Below are 15,106 nucleotides of genomic sequence, written 5' to 3' on the forward strand. Positions count from 1 at the left end.
AATAATAATCTACCCTGCACTACTGTCAGCAATTTTCTGTCTCTGCCACACTGCAAAGGTTTGGTAAAAGGTTGCCCCTGTCCCATCCCTTCATGATCTGCCTGGCATGCAGAGGGGGAAAAATATTACCAGCTAGAGCAACCTGGCTTCCCTGCAAAGTAGCTACAGGCTGAGAAAGGGGGAAGGCACACCAAAGGCCAATGAAATAAATTAAAAAGAGACAAATTGTTCAATACGGAGGCAGGCAACAGGCAGACTGGACAGTAAACTTTATGTCTAGTTTATCAAAGGCACTAGTCAATCAGAATCACAGCATGACTGTTCAATGTGTCTTTTAAAAACAATTGTGTTCAAAGAAAAAAGGGAGTTGCATTGATTTTTTAAGAAGACATTCTAAAATATAACTTTTTTAGAAGGCAAGGAAACTTGAGCAAATCTTCTTGGGATGCACAGGCAATAAAAACCCAAGTACAATGCAGCTAAATTGAAGGGAATAATTTGCAGCACGTTAACCACTTATTTCAAAAGACAAGCCATTCATCAGTATGGTAAGACTGCACAACACCAGGATGGCAATACATTGCAAATGCAACATTTCTGGGTGTGAATTCTTACAGCAGTTTTTTTTATTTTAAAGCACCACACAAGTTAAAGGCAGGTACTTCCCAAGTTTGAAATTCCTCAAACCTTATAATCAGATTGCTTGACAAATATGCAGATAAAGATAGAGCTCTGTATAAAGAATTAAACAGCATGTGAGTGAATATTTCCATTTTATTCCTTGCCTCTTCGCCGCCCCCCCCCCCCCCGAACCCCTCCGGTTTTGCCAGCTTACAAGGTATTAAACCAACATTGTCTATTTAAGGGATGTTTTGTCCACTTACTTTTGTGCCATTTATATCTTTTTTTTTTTAATGCTCAGGTCCATTGCCAACAGCTTTGCATTCTTCTGACTCCCTAGATCAGAAAAAAAAGTAGACTAGGGCCTCGCAGAGGCAATTTGAGCATGTGCGGCGGCTGGCTGCCACACATGCTCAAATGGTCCCTGCGAGGTCCTAGGCCTTGCCAGGCCTCAAAGAGACCTTTTGAGCATGTGCAGCGACCTCCAAAATGGCCACCACACTGATCTTTAAATCAGACTGGGATAGGCTACAATGGTGATCTATGAGGCCAGCAGAGAGAAGGGGAACCTTTGCAGACCCCCCCCCCATGGCCTTTAGGAAGCCTCTCGAAGGGGCTATAGGATAAATTTTAAAAATTGTGAATTGGGGAAGGGGGTGGGGAGCAGCATGGAACTGGCGCCCCCCAAGTGGCGCCTAGGGCACGTGCCCTGGCTGCCTCACCCTAGATTCGCCTATGGACAGCATCCAATTAGTAGTTTTGTGAGTGGAAAGTTTTCTGCTTGTGCAAAGGGAGAGCGGTGAATCTCTTAAGTTCTCCCGCTCCCAACTCCTGCCCCTTGGACATCTAAATATGTGCTCCTGAGTTTCTTCCAGCCCTTGGAGATATTTTTAAGGGGCACAGGGAGCTGCAGATCAGTGAAAATCACCCCTTGTGAGAAGGGAACACCTTCTGCGCATGAAACTCCTTATCAAGATGCTGCCCATTGTTGAAGATTCTGCAGTGCCTCTTGCTGTATGATGCATTGACTCTGTAACACAACAAGTCAAGTTAAGACATTTGTTCACCCAGGCTTTTAATTAGATACTGAAGCTATTCCCACGATCAGTAGAAAGCGCTTTCTGCTGATCGTGGGAACCACTGAGCTCGCGGGTGAGCCTGGTGGTTCCAAGGCAGCTAGCCCGCCTAATTCCCCCCTCCCCTTATATGAGATTAACAGAGTGAGCACTCCGTTAACCTCATTTTTTTGCTCATGTGCCGCCGCTGTGCACAGCGACACACGAGTCGACCCCCGTCCAGGAGGCTGCAGCCAGCCTCCCGGCCTCTGGGGTCTCTCCAGGGTGCCCCACACACCTGGAACTTCGGGGGGGCACGCGGCCCCCAATCCCCACAGCCCCCACCAGTTCTGTGATGGAGCCAGTAGTCATGTGGGCAGCCGGATCAGCCTCAGGCCTGATCATCTGCAGGGCTATCCCGGTAAGGCGCTTCACACAAATCGTGTGACGCACCTCACTGTTTTAATAGTTTTTAATAGTTTTAACAGATGGTTTTTAATAGTTTTATCATTGCTTTAAATTTTGAACTGTTCAATTTTTTAAACTTATTTTTATTTTATTTTTTAACTTATTTTTATTGTTTTGTTGTAAACTGCCCAGAGATCTGCGTTTTGGGCGCTATACAAATATGTTAAACAAACAAACAAACAAACAACAACTGGATTTGTTAGCTGTCCCATAAAAAATTGTTCTGTGGGCGGTTCACAACACAGCATTAAAACACCAATAAAAACACATAACACATGAAATCACAACACACCCAAACAAACAAAAACCCTCAAACAATTATAAAACATATTTTTAGTCAGTTTTTTAAAATCAAAATTTAAAAGGCCCGCATGAACAAAAAGGTCTTTACCTGGCATCTAAAAGAACAAAGTGATGAAGCAAGGTGAACCTCACTGGGAAGGGTATTACATAAATGGGGTGCAACCACCGAAAAGGCCCTCTCCCTAGAAGCCACCTGCCTCACCTCATTTGGCACGGGCACTTGGAGGAGGGCCTCCGAAGAATATCTTAAGGTCCGGGTTGGGACATATGGGGCAAGGCGCTCTCTAAGGTAACCCGGTCCCAAGCAATTTAGGGCTTTAAAGGTTAAAACCAGCACTTTGAGTTGGACCTGGAAATGGACTGAGAGCCAGTGCAGCTGACGAAGCACTGGTGTAATATGACTGAAACGCCCAGTCCCAATTAATAATCTTGCAGTCCTATTTTATATCCGCTGCAGTTTCCAGACTGTTTTCAAAGGCAGCCCCACATACAATGCATTGCAGACTCTGTCCTCAACTGACTTGATTGCAAAGATGCTAATTGTCCTTTTGATAAAGGTATACTAGAAAAGCATAATTATGCTATCATATGTTATTGACAAACTATATACACACACACACAAACAAACACACAGAGAGAGAGCATACGATGTCGGCAGTGTGTGAAATATCAGGCCATGCATGGCTTGGTGCCTTAGTGTTCATGTGCATGCATTTACTTTCATGTGTGACTCACAAAAACAGCATTTAAAAAGGCCATTCTCCAAATGCAAAAATAGGAACACAGTATGGGCAGTGACTTTAGCAGGGACAGGTACCAGAAAACCGGGACTGTCACTGGTAAATTGGGACAGTTGGAGGATATGTCTACCTATTGTCTTGGTTCTGCATTGTCTTGTTTTGCACTGTGCTTTGCACAGAACTGCTACTTTGCATAGAGCTGTTGCGACATACAAATCCTATCATAGTATAAATAGGAGTTGCATATCCTTTTAGAACAAAAACTCTTGTATGGATGCATCGGAAGGCAGATTTGACCAGAGGAAATAAACTCTCTTAATTCATAACATGACTGTAGACAAGCCAATGTTTTAATTTTAATGAGTTTTAATCTGGTTTAAATCTTCTTCTTGTTTTAATTTTAATTGTTTTATTATGTGTTTTTTAAATTTTAATGTCAACTGCCCTGAGCCACTTTAGAAAGGGTGGTATATAAACTGAACAAATGAATGAATGAACGAATGAATAAATAAGCAAGTTTTTTTAAAAAATAAAGTTTGAAGCAATGCGGATTGTTAGAAAACAGGTACTGTTGTCTTTAACTGGCAAACTGGAACGTATGTGCAATCTATATGCTGGGGATTTTTGTATGTTCCATACAATTTTAGATTTCTTTGGCTGTTTCTACAGCTGTAGGTTTCAGATATAATGGGCTCTCCGTGGTCTACCTCATCTTCCTGCTGCTTCTGCCGCTGTGCCCTAAACCTAATGCTGTCACAATGAAAGGTAAGCAAACCTGTGCAAGGTCTAGGCTAGCAATATGGTCCATGGAAGCACTCATGTTAACTAGCATAAGAAGTTAGATGAGTCATAAGAAGTTAGATGATTGATAGATGAGTCAACATGAATTATTGCTCTCAAACAGATTAAAATACAGTCACTTGTTCAGTGATGTGGGTTTTCTAGGGAGAGAAAATGAATTGGAAAATTTCTCAATGCCCCAAAATTGATTAGAATCTACTTTAGCATGGTCATTTGGTTTATACTGAACTATATAATTGTATTTGTTTGTTTGTTTGTTATATCTATATACCACCTTATATATGTATGTATCCCTAGGGCAGTGCACATAATTTAAAATACAACAGATATAAAAATGACATCATTTATTTGAAAACTAAACAAGTATGCCATGTTAATTTTACATGCTGTATATCTCAAATGTTTTTCCAACAGCCAAAAGCCATTGGATTGAAATATTTCATTATGACAAAAAATTCAATCAAGTGCACTTAATGTAGTATAAATTTTGCATTCAGATTCAGAGATTTACTTGAAATTATTTTTATTGGAATATATGTAAATATTTTAAGACACAACAACTCAGTCACATATACTTCCTTACATTGTTTAAGTTTTAAGAAGGAAAAAATTAAGCATATTGCAATGTGTTAACATATACATTTTCGTCTGTTTGAAGAGCTAAGCATGTATATTTATTATATATGCACACATGCTTCCTAGATCACCTGAAAAAAAGATAAGCACAACTTTGAAACTGCCCAATTTATCTAGTATTCAATCCATTCATTAGGTTAATTAATTTTAGCGGTGGGAGGGGAGCGGTGCATTTTCAGCACTGGAAGATTTTCCACAGCAAAATATATCTGGAAAAGTTTCCACTCCATGTCAAAGCACTTTTCTTGTGCAATTTGTGTACACACAAGTCTTGTGTCCTTGCCAATAGGGCAAGGGGAGACAGTTGTCTGGGGGCCCACTGCCTGCCCCCCCCCAGGCAAGTCACATTACTGACTCCACCAGCCGCGCATCCACCCAGGCTTCCTTTAGTTGTATTCATCCTCCGAAATTGATGTGTGTGTGAAGACCTGGAGCTACCAGAGCAGCATGTCTTTGTCTAGTACCATTAAATGACTTACATCGTCCACAATTTACAAAACCTTTTAAAAAATAATTTGGGAGTGGGGCAAGTTAAAATCTTTTCTCTGGGCTCACTCCAACCTTGCTACACCCCTGCTTGTGTCCTTGTGACTTGTGAAGTTGTAAGTAACTTGTAAGACTCCTGTTTTTTGATGACTACTTCAGAGTTTCGGTGGGGTCCCCTATTTATTTTTGCCCAACCTTGGCAGGTCTCACTTTGCCTCAGGCTGAACCATTAGACTCTCTGAAGAGAGGTTTTGGCTCTTTGGTCATACTCCTAAAACAACCTATGGGACCAGGCAGGGGGCAAGAGACAAGCCTTTCCCTCCTTCTTTGCTCTCAGATGCAAGGGAGCAGGCAGTGTCTGTGGCTTGACTTTTAAAATGACATTTTCCCTTCTACTGGAGCTCTGGGAATGGTGCAGCTGCTCCTGGGATATGTAGTCTTTTCTGAGGTCACAGCCAGGTAGCAAAAATCACACTGATGTACATACAGCACAGATCACTGCCCATGGAAAAGTGGGGTGATGTAGTTTAGACTCTGTGAGAATCCAAGCCACATCACCGCTGCTAGTGAATGTGGAGAGCCTCTATTACTCCTAAGGATTGCATCAGAGCTGCAGTGACCCTGGCTCTGACTGGGAATTATGGGAGCAGGGTCGCTGCAGCTCTGATGCAATCCATAGGATCCATGGAGGGTCTCCATGTTTGCTAGCGGTGGTGATGTAGACAGTTGGTCTTAATCGGTGCCAGCGCAGGTGCCCCACACCTCCATGGGCAGTATGCTGCACTGTATGTGAACCAAGGTCTTGTTGAGTCCTGCTCACAGAACCCATGAAGTGTGGTGACTAATGAGGCAAGGCAGGAATGGCCTTATTCAGTAGCCTTATTCAGACCCTATGTTGTATGAAGGTACAGATGTCTGTACACACTTTGGCTGCATTTGGACTGGAGGTAAAGGGGCCTCCGGTTGAAATTTATGTACATCCAGATGTGTGCAACCACAGTTCAGATGAAAAATGGACCCATGGATTCCCTCCCCAGACTCTGATTTGTACCTTCAGCTTGTAGTGAGTTTCTCTGCCTTCGTTATGTCTGAACACAGCACTGCAGTCTCCTTCGTTGGCAACCGGAGTTGAGGGAGGAAGCTCCTCCCTGTATCTGGCTGTGATTGGCTGCCGGGGCTGTCCTTCAGTCAAGAAGGAAGCCCAGACAGCCAGTTCCAGCTCCTCTCTGTTGTCTCGCTGACTGCAGAGAGGGAGCTCTCCATTATGTCTGAATTCAGACAGGAGAGTCGGGGCAGCAGGGAGCGGAACTGCGGGTCCATTGGACCTGCGACTCTGCATTACATGTGAATGCAGCCACACCTATTTGGCATGAATGGCTGTACCTGCCTTCATTTTAAAAGTGAACCTGGCTACAGGTCCCTCAAATGCACGGTACAGATAGGATGTGCACAGATCTGTACCTGTGTACACTGTACACTCATTGTACAGACATAAAGTATGAATAGGGGAGTGTAAGGCAGCTTCATATGTCTGCTAAGGAATCCTTCCATGACTGTCACAGAACCTGTGAGGATTGCAAATGGCTCTGGGAAGTGTTCTAGGGTGCACATTCAGTTCATATGAGGGCCTTTCTGTTGCTCCATGAAGTGAGAATGTGTCTCAAAGCATCCAACATGTTGTAGGAGAAGAATGGTGATCATGGGCAAACTGTCTTTTATGGAAGCTTGTCCGCTGTAACTGACAGAGTTGCCGGGTTGGATGCATCCCAAACCCTGATGTTTCTATGGCAGGGCCTGTGGTGACTTAAGAATGCCAATCTTTGAAAAATGGGCAGGGAAGAAATCTTGTTTGAGGGAGAAGTCAGTAGAAACAGTTCAGAGAGTTACCTTTGCTGCCTCCCCAGCTGAGGGAAAAAGCTGGGAAAAGAGGGTCATTTTAGAACAACTGGCACTTACATTCTCCGTGAGGAAACTCTGATAAGCTTCTGAGGAAACCCAGAATCCACTGAAACAAAGTTTAAAACCACAGCTTTCACACAGCATTGGTCTGAGCTAAATTTGTGGTGAATTCCACTTACAGACACATGTTGTCTTTAATTAGTTGAATGCCTCTTCTCCTCATCAAGGGGAACCACCAAGAAAGGCAGAGCCCTGTCATTGCTAGTGTTCATTTGATTTAGAGACTACATTTTCAGGTGGCTGACATGCCCTGCCCCTTTTTCTCTTGGGCAGGGCATGCTGATGTATTTGAAAATAAAGCCTATACTGTTTTCTTTTTCAGGATCCACGAGGCAGCTGCTCAGGGCCATCAGCTATACTAGTTTCACTTTCCTCGTGGTACAAGTGGCTTTTCAAATTGCTTTTCACTACCTGCCACCTAATGGTAACATCAGTACGGTATTCAATTGCAGCAATTTATTCCAGAACTTGTAAATTCTCTCTCTCTCTCTCTCTCTCTCTCTGTGCCATTATATACAACAGAGGGGCGTATAATAGTATATTGAAATAGGTGGTTATATACACCATAGGAGGGACCTTTTAGATATTAATATTGGTTGACATCCAAGCGAATGCTGGCCTGGTGCTATCGGGGAGAGGTACTGTGTGACCCTCAGGAACATATTTTTGGAGGGCATTGTGGGCTTCAGAGGGAAGGGTGAACATTGTTCCTTCTCCTGCTCACATGACCATATAGCAATGGTTTGGGACTCAGCATTCTGTACCCCCGCATTATTAGTCTGGATAACAGCCTTTATTTGCATCGATTTCCTTTCCAATGTCAGCATTCTAGATCTTCCATATACAGGATTCCCAACTTTGGATTTCAAAAATTCTGATTCTGGGGTTAGAGAGCGGCCAGCAGATTACAAAAGGATGATTTTTTTTTTTTTTAAGCAAGAAATAAAACACTAGGGCAGGTGACATGATCAGTACTTAGCTAGGAGGCACGTCCCATTTTGTGATAGTGAGTAAAACAAGGTAAGAGGCACGGAGCTTGATTGTGAGCATCCCCCTACCCAGCTTCCATCCCTAAATTCGGAACAAGGGAGGAGGAAAGCCCATCCTACCCAACTGGGGCTTAGCAAATTATTTAGAGATGTTGGGGTCTGGCAAATAACTTCTGTGTTCCTTTTCATTAGATTTCTTATGGGAAGAAGTGCTGTGCCATTTTGGTTTCCTAAGGTAAGATTTTAATATTGTTGTCAAAGGCAACCATAAATGCAGAATAAATAGAAGCAAATTTGAACATGGAAATACATTCTTATTACTATATAAACAAGAATCACATTTTCCTGTTATAAATATTTTCTCTCTCCATTTTATTTTAACACATACAGAGCCATATTAAAATAAAATGACAAATATGATATGATTTTTTCCCCCATGGTAGAGCATTCCCATGACTTATCTGAACATTTGTTTGAATGGGGAATCTTGGATTGTTGGCAACATCTGGAATAAACTGTGATGCTATAACCATGTAATATATTCGTCGTTTGTCTTTACTGGGTATTGTTTCATCAGTAGAGTTGAGTAGAGACAGCTATGGATCAAGTAGTATAGGACAGCCTAATGTGTGGATTCAGGCATCATGTGGAACCTCAGTTGAAGCTGAGCTCTGTGTGACCTCCGTCAGCCCCAGGAACATCCATGCCCCCCATCCCCACGCGAGTGCCTACTTTCTTTCTAGATTAGGATATGCCAACAATATCCTAATCTACTTGCTTCAGAAAACCCAATCCTGAAACTCACTTGAAACCTATGATCTCAGTGGAATTTACTTCCATGCAAGTGCATTTAAGACTGCAGCTGGACAGCCTGATACTCTCTACTACAATTACTGTTGAGAACAAAAGTTCTCAAAGCACTTTGTATAGAAAAACATTCATTCATTTATATTAATTTATAAATTAATCATGATTTATAAATAAATAAATAAATAAGATGATTCCCTGTCCCTAAAGGGCTCCCAATCAAAAAAAGAAACACAACGTAGACAACAATAACAACCACTGGAAGGATGTTGTGTTGGGGTTGGATAAGACCAGTTACTCTCCCACTGCCAAATATAAGATAATCATCATCACTTTAAAAGGTGCCTTTTTGCTTAGCTAGCAGGGATAACTCCTGCTGGTTTATCTGCAAAAGGGCAAGCCAAAGCGTGTGTTGCTATGGCTAGAGTGGCATCATCCAGGGGGCATGGCAGAACAAGACAGTTCCTCTTGACCTGTAATCCCACATGATGATAATGTGCCTTTCAATTCCACAGATTGAGCAATCTTGATGTTGGAAATATTATTCGTCATTTGGCTCCCGACACTGGAATCTTTCTTACTGCCTTTGCAGTCAAATGGCTTTGCAAAAAGATGGTGAAATTTCACAAACAGGAAAGTCAGTTTCACTCCAGGAACCAAGATCTGCTATGTTGTGAAGAGGAAGCGAAAGAAGAGGAGGAGGAAGAGGAGGTGATGGTAGTGGTCCAAACCTGGGTGCTGTTTCTTAGCCTCACATTGTGTTTTTCCAGTACAGGGTGGCCAGCCTGAGGCTCTCAACATTCTACAGCTCCCATAATCCCCAGTTGCAATGGGGATTATGGGAGTTGTGTCCAACAACAGTTGGACAGCCAAAGGCTGGCTGCTCCTGGGCACTTTCCAGATTAAACTCTAAAACAGTGTCACTAAGGATCTGCTAAGCGTGCTTCTGTACTTCCTGTGTTGTGACACCGCAGTCCCTGTGCTGACAGCAAGATGCCATTCATATTTCCAATGCCTTATTCTGGATTTTATCCCTGTGTTATAGTGCCACAACACTGCAAGTCCTTTGCAGAAAACCAGCTGTATTTTCTAGGAGTTTGAGATTCTGAGGATCATTTTCAATATGATCCTGCCAAGTCGAAGCATTTTACCCCTGTTGTCGCGTGTAATCTGGAAAGCGCCCTGCTCTAACACTCGACAGCATGCAAATCAGAATGGGGAAAGATGTATGTTTCCCTTTATGTTTCACAGTGGAAACAACTTGTGTGAATGCAGGTTAGCTACTATGAGCTACAGCACAAGCCTAAATCCAAATATGTAATGATGGATTCTTTGCATTGGCTCCCTTCCAAGCATCATATTCTGGGCTTCCATATATTTGCCTTTGGTACATGTGTCTGTCTGTGTGGTGTGTGTGCATTCACTTGACCAGGGGTTCTTCTCAACTGTGGGTCCTCAGATGTTGGACTGCAGCCCCCACCATACTCAGCAGAACTGCATAAAGATCTGTACAAAGGCAACCAATTAATACTCATATTGTACAGGTGAGGAACACTGAGTCTGAGAGATAAGTGATGAGCACACGGCCAGCCATGATACAGAACTGGTTTTTTAAATTCACAATCTTATTTTCTATGTTGAACTGTTGGAAGTCAGAAGCTTTTTTACTGTACTGTTGCAAACCATCCAGAAACTGATTAGTTGATTGCAGCCAATATTTTCCCTGGCCTGGATATAATGCATGGCTGTTTGTTTACTTTTGAGTTTATGTTATGTAGCCTGATTTTCTATGTGTTTACTTACCAGTAAGTCTAGCTAAATTAAGTGGGGTGTGCACTTAATAGGATTGCAGCCTTAAGGCCTCTACAAATTGCTATATATTATTAAGTCTTTATTCAAAAGAAAACACTTGTCATTGGAAACGTCCATGCTTAATGTGGCTAATGCCTCAGATTTCCTTTCCAAACTAGGCAGGTTTCATTATAGATGTACAAATAAGACATGTAAGAAAAGTGCTTTATTTTTTGCATGTTTTATTAGGAGATCTCTAGAAGAAATCTTCATGCACTGGCTTGTCAATATGGCCCTAATTGGTGTTTGTTAGGATATCACCCATTAAGACAACACAATGTGCTGTGACCATCTCCTGTCCCTTGGTGTCTTCTTGCTACCAACTTGGATTCAGCATGGGAATTGATCCTGGCTTAATTATCTCTGCACTTGCAGGAATCTGAAGCTGAAGATGCTGACAATAAAGAAGCATATGGTTCACTTGAGAAGGATCCTTTTAGAGGAGACCATGATGATGCCAGCCAACCAGGCTTCCTTCTGAAATTCACTCTGCTCCTAGCAGGCTTGAAGATCCTCTGCGAAGGTTTGCTCAGTTCTGCTGGCAAGGTGGTGATCGTACTTCTGTTAGGCTTAGCAGGTAAAAGCACTTTCAAGGGCAGATTCACACATTCATATTCACTGTTGGGTTTTCCTCCCCTCCTCCCTGAGACAGGGAGGTGTGCCTGGCCAGCTGGTAGAGTGCCAAGAGAAGCGGCGGGGGGGGGGGGGCGCCTCCAGACACCAGGACAGCCCCGGCAATTACCTTTCAGAAGCAGAGAGGATTCAGAGAGACATGCCACAGATGCCGGGGGATGGGCAGGCATTGCCCAAGAGGCAGCAGATTGGTGGAGAGGGAATAGCCAGGATAGCAGCTGGAGGAATGATAAGGCAGCGGGTGGAGTTGGGGAATGAGCTCCCTGTGGAGGCCAGGGATTGGGTGTCCAGGGCACATGCCTGGCCAGGGAAGACGGAGCCGGCCAAAAGCGGGGAGGAGTGTCCAAGATGCAGGGATTTATTTAAGGCAGAGGTTGCCAAGGATGAGCAGATCAGTCAGGATGGGGTTTGTGGGCCTGACAGTCTCCCAGGGAGGGGCTCAGGCTTTTGGCTCCCACTGATAGGTGAAGGAGGGGAGTGAATAATCTTCCTTCCTCCCCCAACTCTGAGGCAACAGCCACGCCTATAATTCACTGTGAGAGAGCAGAACGGGCACGTTGGAGAATTCCTCCTCCCAAAAGCCAGACATTCACAACATGATGACAGCTATAACATCCTCTCTAATAAAACGCTTGGTGTCCGTCCGTGGACGGACACCAAGCGTGTGTCCGTGCCTCCCTGCCCTGTTCTGGGCATGCGCGAAGTGCAGGCCCAGAACAGGGCAAGGGAGACACGCTCGCCGGCACCCGGCAGCCATCTTGGGCGGCCAGAAGCGGCCGCCCCAAAGAAGCCGGAGAGGCGGCGGCGGGGGAAAGTGACCGAGGCCGCGGCAGAGCCGCCGCCTCGGCCAAAATAGACGGAGGCTGGGGGTGGAGCGGAGGCCATGTAACTTTAAAAAAAAATGCTCCCGCGGCCCACGCCGCCGACCGCCCACCCTCCCTCCCAGCTGCCGAGTCCCCCTTACCCTGGCCGACTGCTGTCAGCCGAAGACAGCCCTTAATTTAAGAGGCAGAGAGGAGCTCGCAAGCAGAGCTCCTCTCTGTGCAAAGCCTCTTGCCGAACTGCCGCTTTGGGCGCAAGGGAGCAAGCGCCGAAAGCGGCAGTTCGGCAAGAGGCTTTGCACAGAGAGGAGCTCTGCTTGCGAGCTCCTCTCTGCCTCTTAAATTAAGGGCTGTCTTCGGCTGACAGCAGTCGGCCAGGGTAAGGGGGACTCGGCAGCTGGGAGGGAGGGTGGGTGGTCGGCAGCGTGGGTCGCGGGAGCATTTTTTTTTAAAGTTACATGGCCTCCGCTCCGGTCCCGGCCTCCGTCTCCCTGGCCTGGCGGGGGCAAGTGCCTGGGCCGATTTGGCCCTTAAAGGTGGGGGGGGGGGCGAACGGCGGAGGGAGGGGGAATGGCGGCAGGGGGCCAGGAGCGCCGTTGCTAGCACCCGTTATTCAACGGGCCAAAATTCACTTGTCAAGCAATAACTTGCATGTGTGAATGCCTTTCATGGCTTCGTCTGCAAATCACATCGAAATGCAGTGTTTTTCAGTTCACAGATTCTTTCTGCTGCCAGTTGTGAAGGATTGCTTGATGTGTACTGCTTGATTCCTTTACGCTAACCACTGTGCACGTAAGAACTGGCAGCAGAATGTATGCACTTCACTCCACTATGAAGCATATTGCATGTGAGGTGGTGAGCAAAATCCGCCAGTGTTGTTCAGATGACTGATGACCCAGTCACACATGAAAGTCATCACCCAATATTAAAGACACCTGGTTGTGAGCATTCACATGTGCTCCCATATTGTCTTTTTATCAGCCAATGTATAATACGTGGATGGAGGGCTTGCAATTTCCAGATCTCAGCTATGACAATTCTGGCATAGGTTAACACACACACACACAAAATATACATCCCTGTGGTTTTGGTAGGATGTTTTTTCATTTTTCTAAAAGTATATGAAGCTGCCTTATTTTGACTTAGCCTAGTAGTCCATGAAGTTTGTTCTGTCCTAGTAGTCCATATGGTTTGTTCTGAGTGGCAACAGCTTTCTAAGGCAGGGATTCTGAACCTTGGGTCCCTGGATGTTTTTGGGCTACAGTCTTTGCCAGCTCTGATAAAAGATTAGATTAGATTCTGCCATTGAGTCGGTGTCGACTCCTGGTGACCACAGAGCCATGGTTTTCTTGGTTGGAGGGGTTTACTATTGCCTCCTCCTGCGCAGTATGAGATGATGCCTTTCAGCAACTTTCTATATTGCTGCTGCCCGATATAGGTATTTCCCATAGTCTGGGAAACATACCAGCAGGGATTCGAAGTAACAGCCTCTTGCTCCCTAGGCAAGTTGCTTCCCCGCTGCGCCATTAGGCGGCTCTGATAAAAGATACCCTTTTAATTAATTATGCTAGGATTTGGACATGGGAGTTTATGCATGTAAAGTGTGTGCTCTGCTGTTGAGCTATGGTCCTTCCCATCATGAATCCAGCTTCGTGATCCAGAATAACAATACATTTAATTGGCTGTGTAAGATTAAGCAATGGAATGGAATGTTAAGAACTGCTTTTGTGCATTCCAAGTAAAGACAGAGATGGTGCAATCTGGATAACTTGCACTGCACTTAATGCATTATTGCAGCCCTGCTCAACTTTGCCCCCCCCAACTATTTTTGAACTACAGCACCAATAATCCCCAGCCACAGTGGCCATTAGCCAGGAATTATGGGAACTGTGTTTTGTGTGCAAGAGGATTACGACATGCAACTTCCTACCTGATGCCTGAAGTCTTACAATCTGGTGGGTGGGTGAGGGAGTTTTCTGCTTGATTTAAATAATTGTATAAGATGTAAGTTTTGAGCAGTAGAAAAATATGTAAAGTGAAATAAATAAAATAAATAAACAAACCAGAGATTCTCAAATGTTGTTTGGTTTCGTGTTTTGGTCTAGGACCGTAAATAAAATTTGACCTGACTTGACTTGTTGGGTTTCAATTCCCATCATCCCCAGCCACAATGGCCATGGGAGTTGCAGTCCAACAACATCTGGAAACCCATGTTTGAGAACTCCTGGTATAAACTATACCTTATTTCCAATAAAAAATTGATCCATATAAAAATGTAACAGCCTGATCTCTGAACTCCTCATTTTCTTCTATTATCTTTAGGTATAATCCTTCCTTCTGTGACCTCTGCAGTTTATTTCTTCAGCTTCCTGGGCTTGTGTTCCTGGTGGTCTTGCCACTGCCCCATCAGCTCAGTCACCTTCAATAGCTTGTGTGTGATGATTGCATTATTTGGTGCCGGGCACATAACTTCCCTTTACCTGTACCAGCTGCCATACTTTCAGGACCTCATTCCTCCAGAAGACATTTATGCCAGGTAAAAATGCACTGGAAAGATTGCTATGTCAAAGAAAGCAGAAGGGACCTCTCATGCAGATAAGAACAAAAGCATAGTCTGAACTCTAATGGTAGGTTTTTGGGAGAGGCTGTAGTTCAGAGGAAGAGCACATGCTTTGTATGCAGAACCAGCCCTCACTGAAGATGCTGGAAGATCCCCAGCATCTCCAGTCCCCAGCATCTACCAGGCTCAGTCTCCAGCATCTTCACATAGGCCTGGGAAAGACCCTCCCTGAAACCTAGAGAGTCACTGCAGACAATAATGAGCTAAGTTTGGTATCTGCTTGATTGATTAAGTGCTGACAAGTCGGTGTCGACCACACAGATAGATTCTCTCCAGGATGATCTGCCTTCAACTTGGCCTTTAAGGTCTCTCAGTG

At 44.4% G+C, this 15,106-nt stretch overlaps 1 protein-coding gene across 1 annotated transcript in view; it reads left to right on the plus strand.

Moving 5' to 3' along the window:
• The first annotated feature begins 7,088 nt into the window (after positions 1-7,088).
• The window catches only part of LOC128322323 (piezo-type mechanosensitive ion channel component 2-like), a 119,569-nt gene continuing 111,551 nt past the window's right edge, over positions 7,089-15,106 (plus strand). Inside the window, exons 1-4 of the mRNA XM_053243383.1 lie at positions 7,089-8,293; positions 9,381-9,576; positions 11,092-11,293; positions 14,493-14,706. Coding sequence (XP_053099358.1) covers positions 9,478-9,576; positions 11,092-11,293; positions 14,493-14,706 — 515 coding nt within the window. The 5' untranslated portion in view covers positions 7,089-8,293; positions 9,381-9,477. The remainder of the gene's footprint in view (positions 8,294-9,380; positions 9,577-11,091; positions 11,294-14,492; positions 14,707-15,106) is intronic.

The sequence above is a fragment of the Hemicordylus capensis genome, chromosome 4, assembly GCF_027244095.1.
Source record: "Hemicordylus capensis ecotype Gifberg chromosome 4, rHemCap1.1.pri, whole genome shotgun sequence".
NCBI lineage: Eukaryota > Metazoa > Chordata > Lepidosauria > Squamata > Cordylidae > Hemicordylus > Hemicordylus capensis.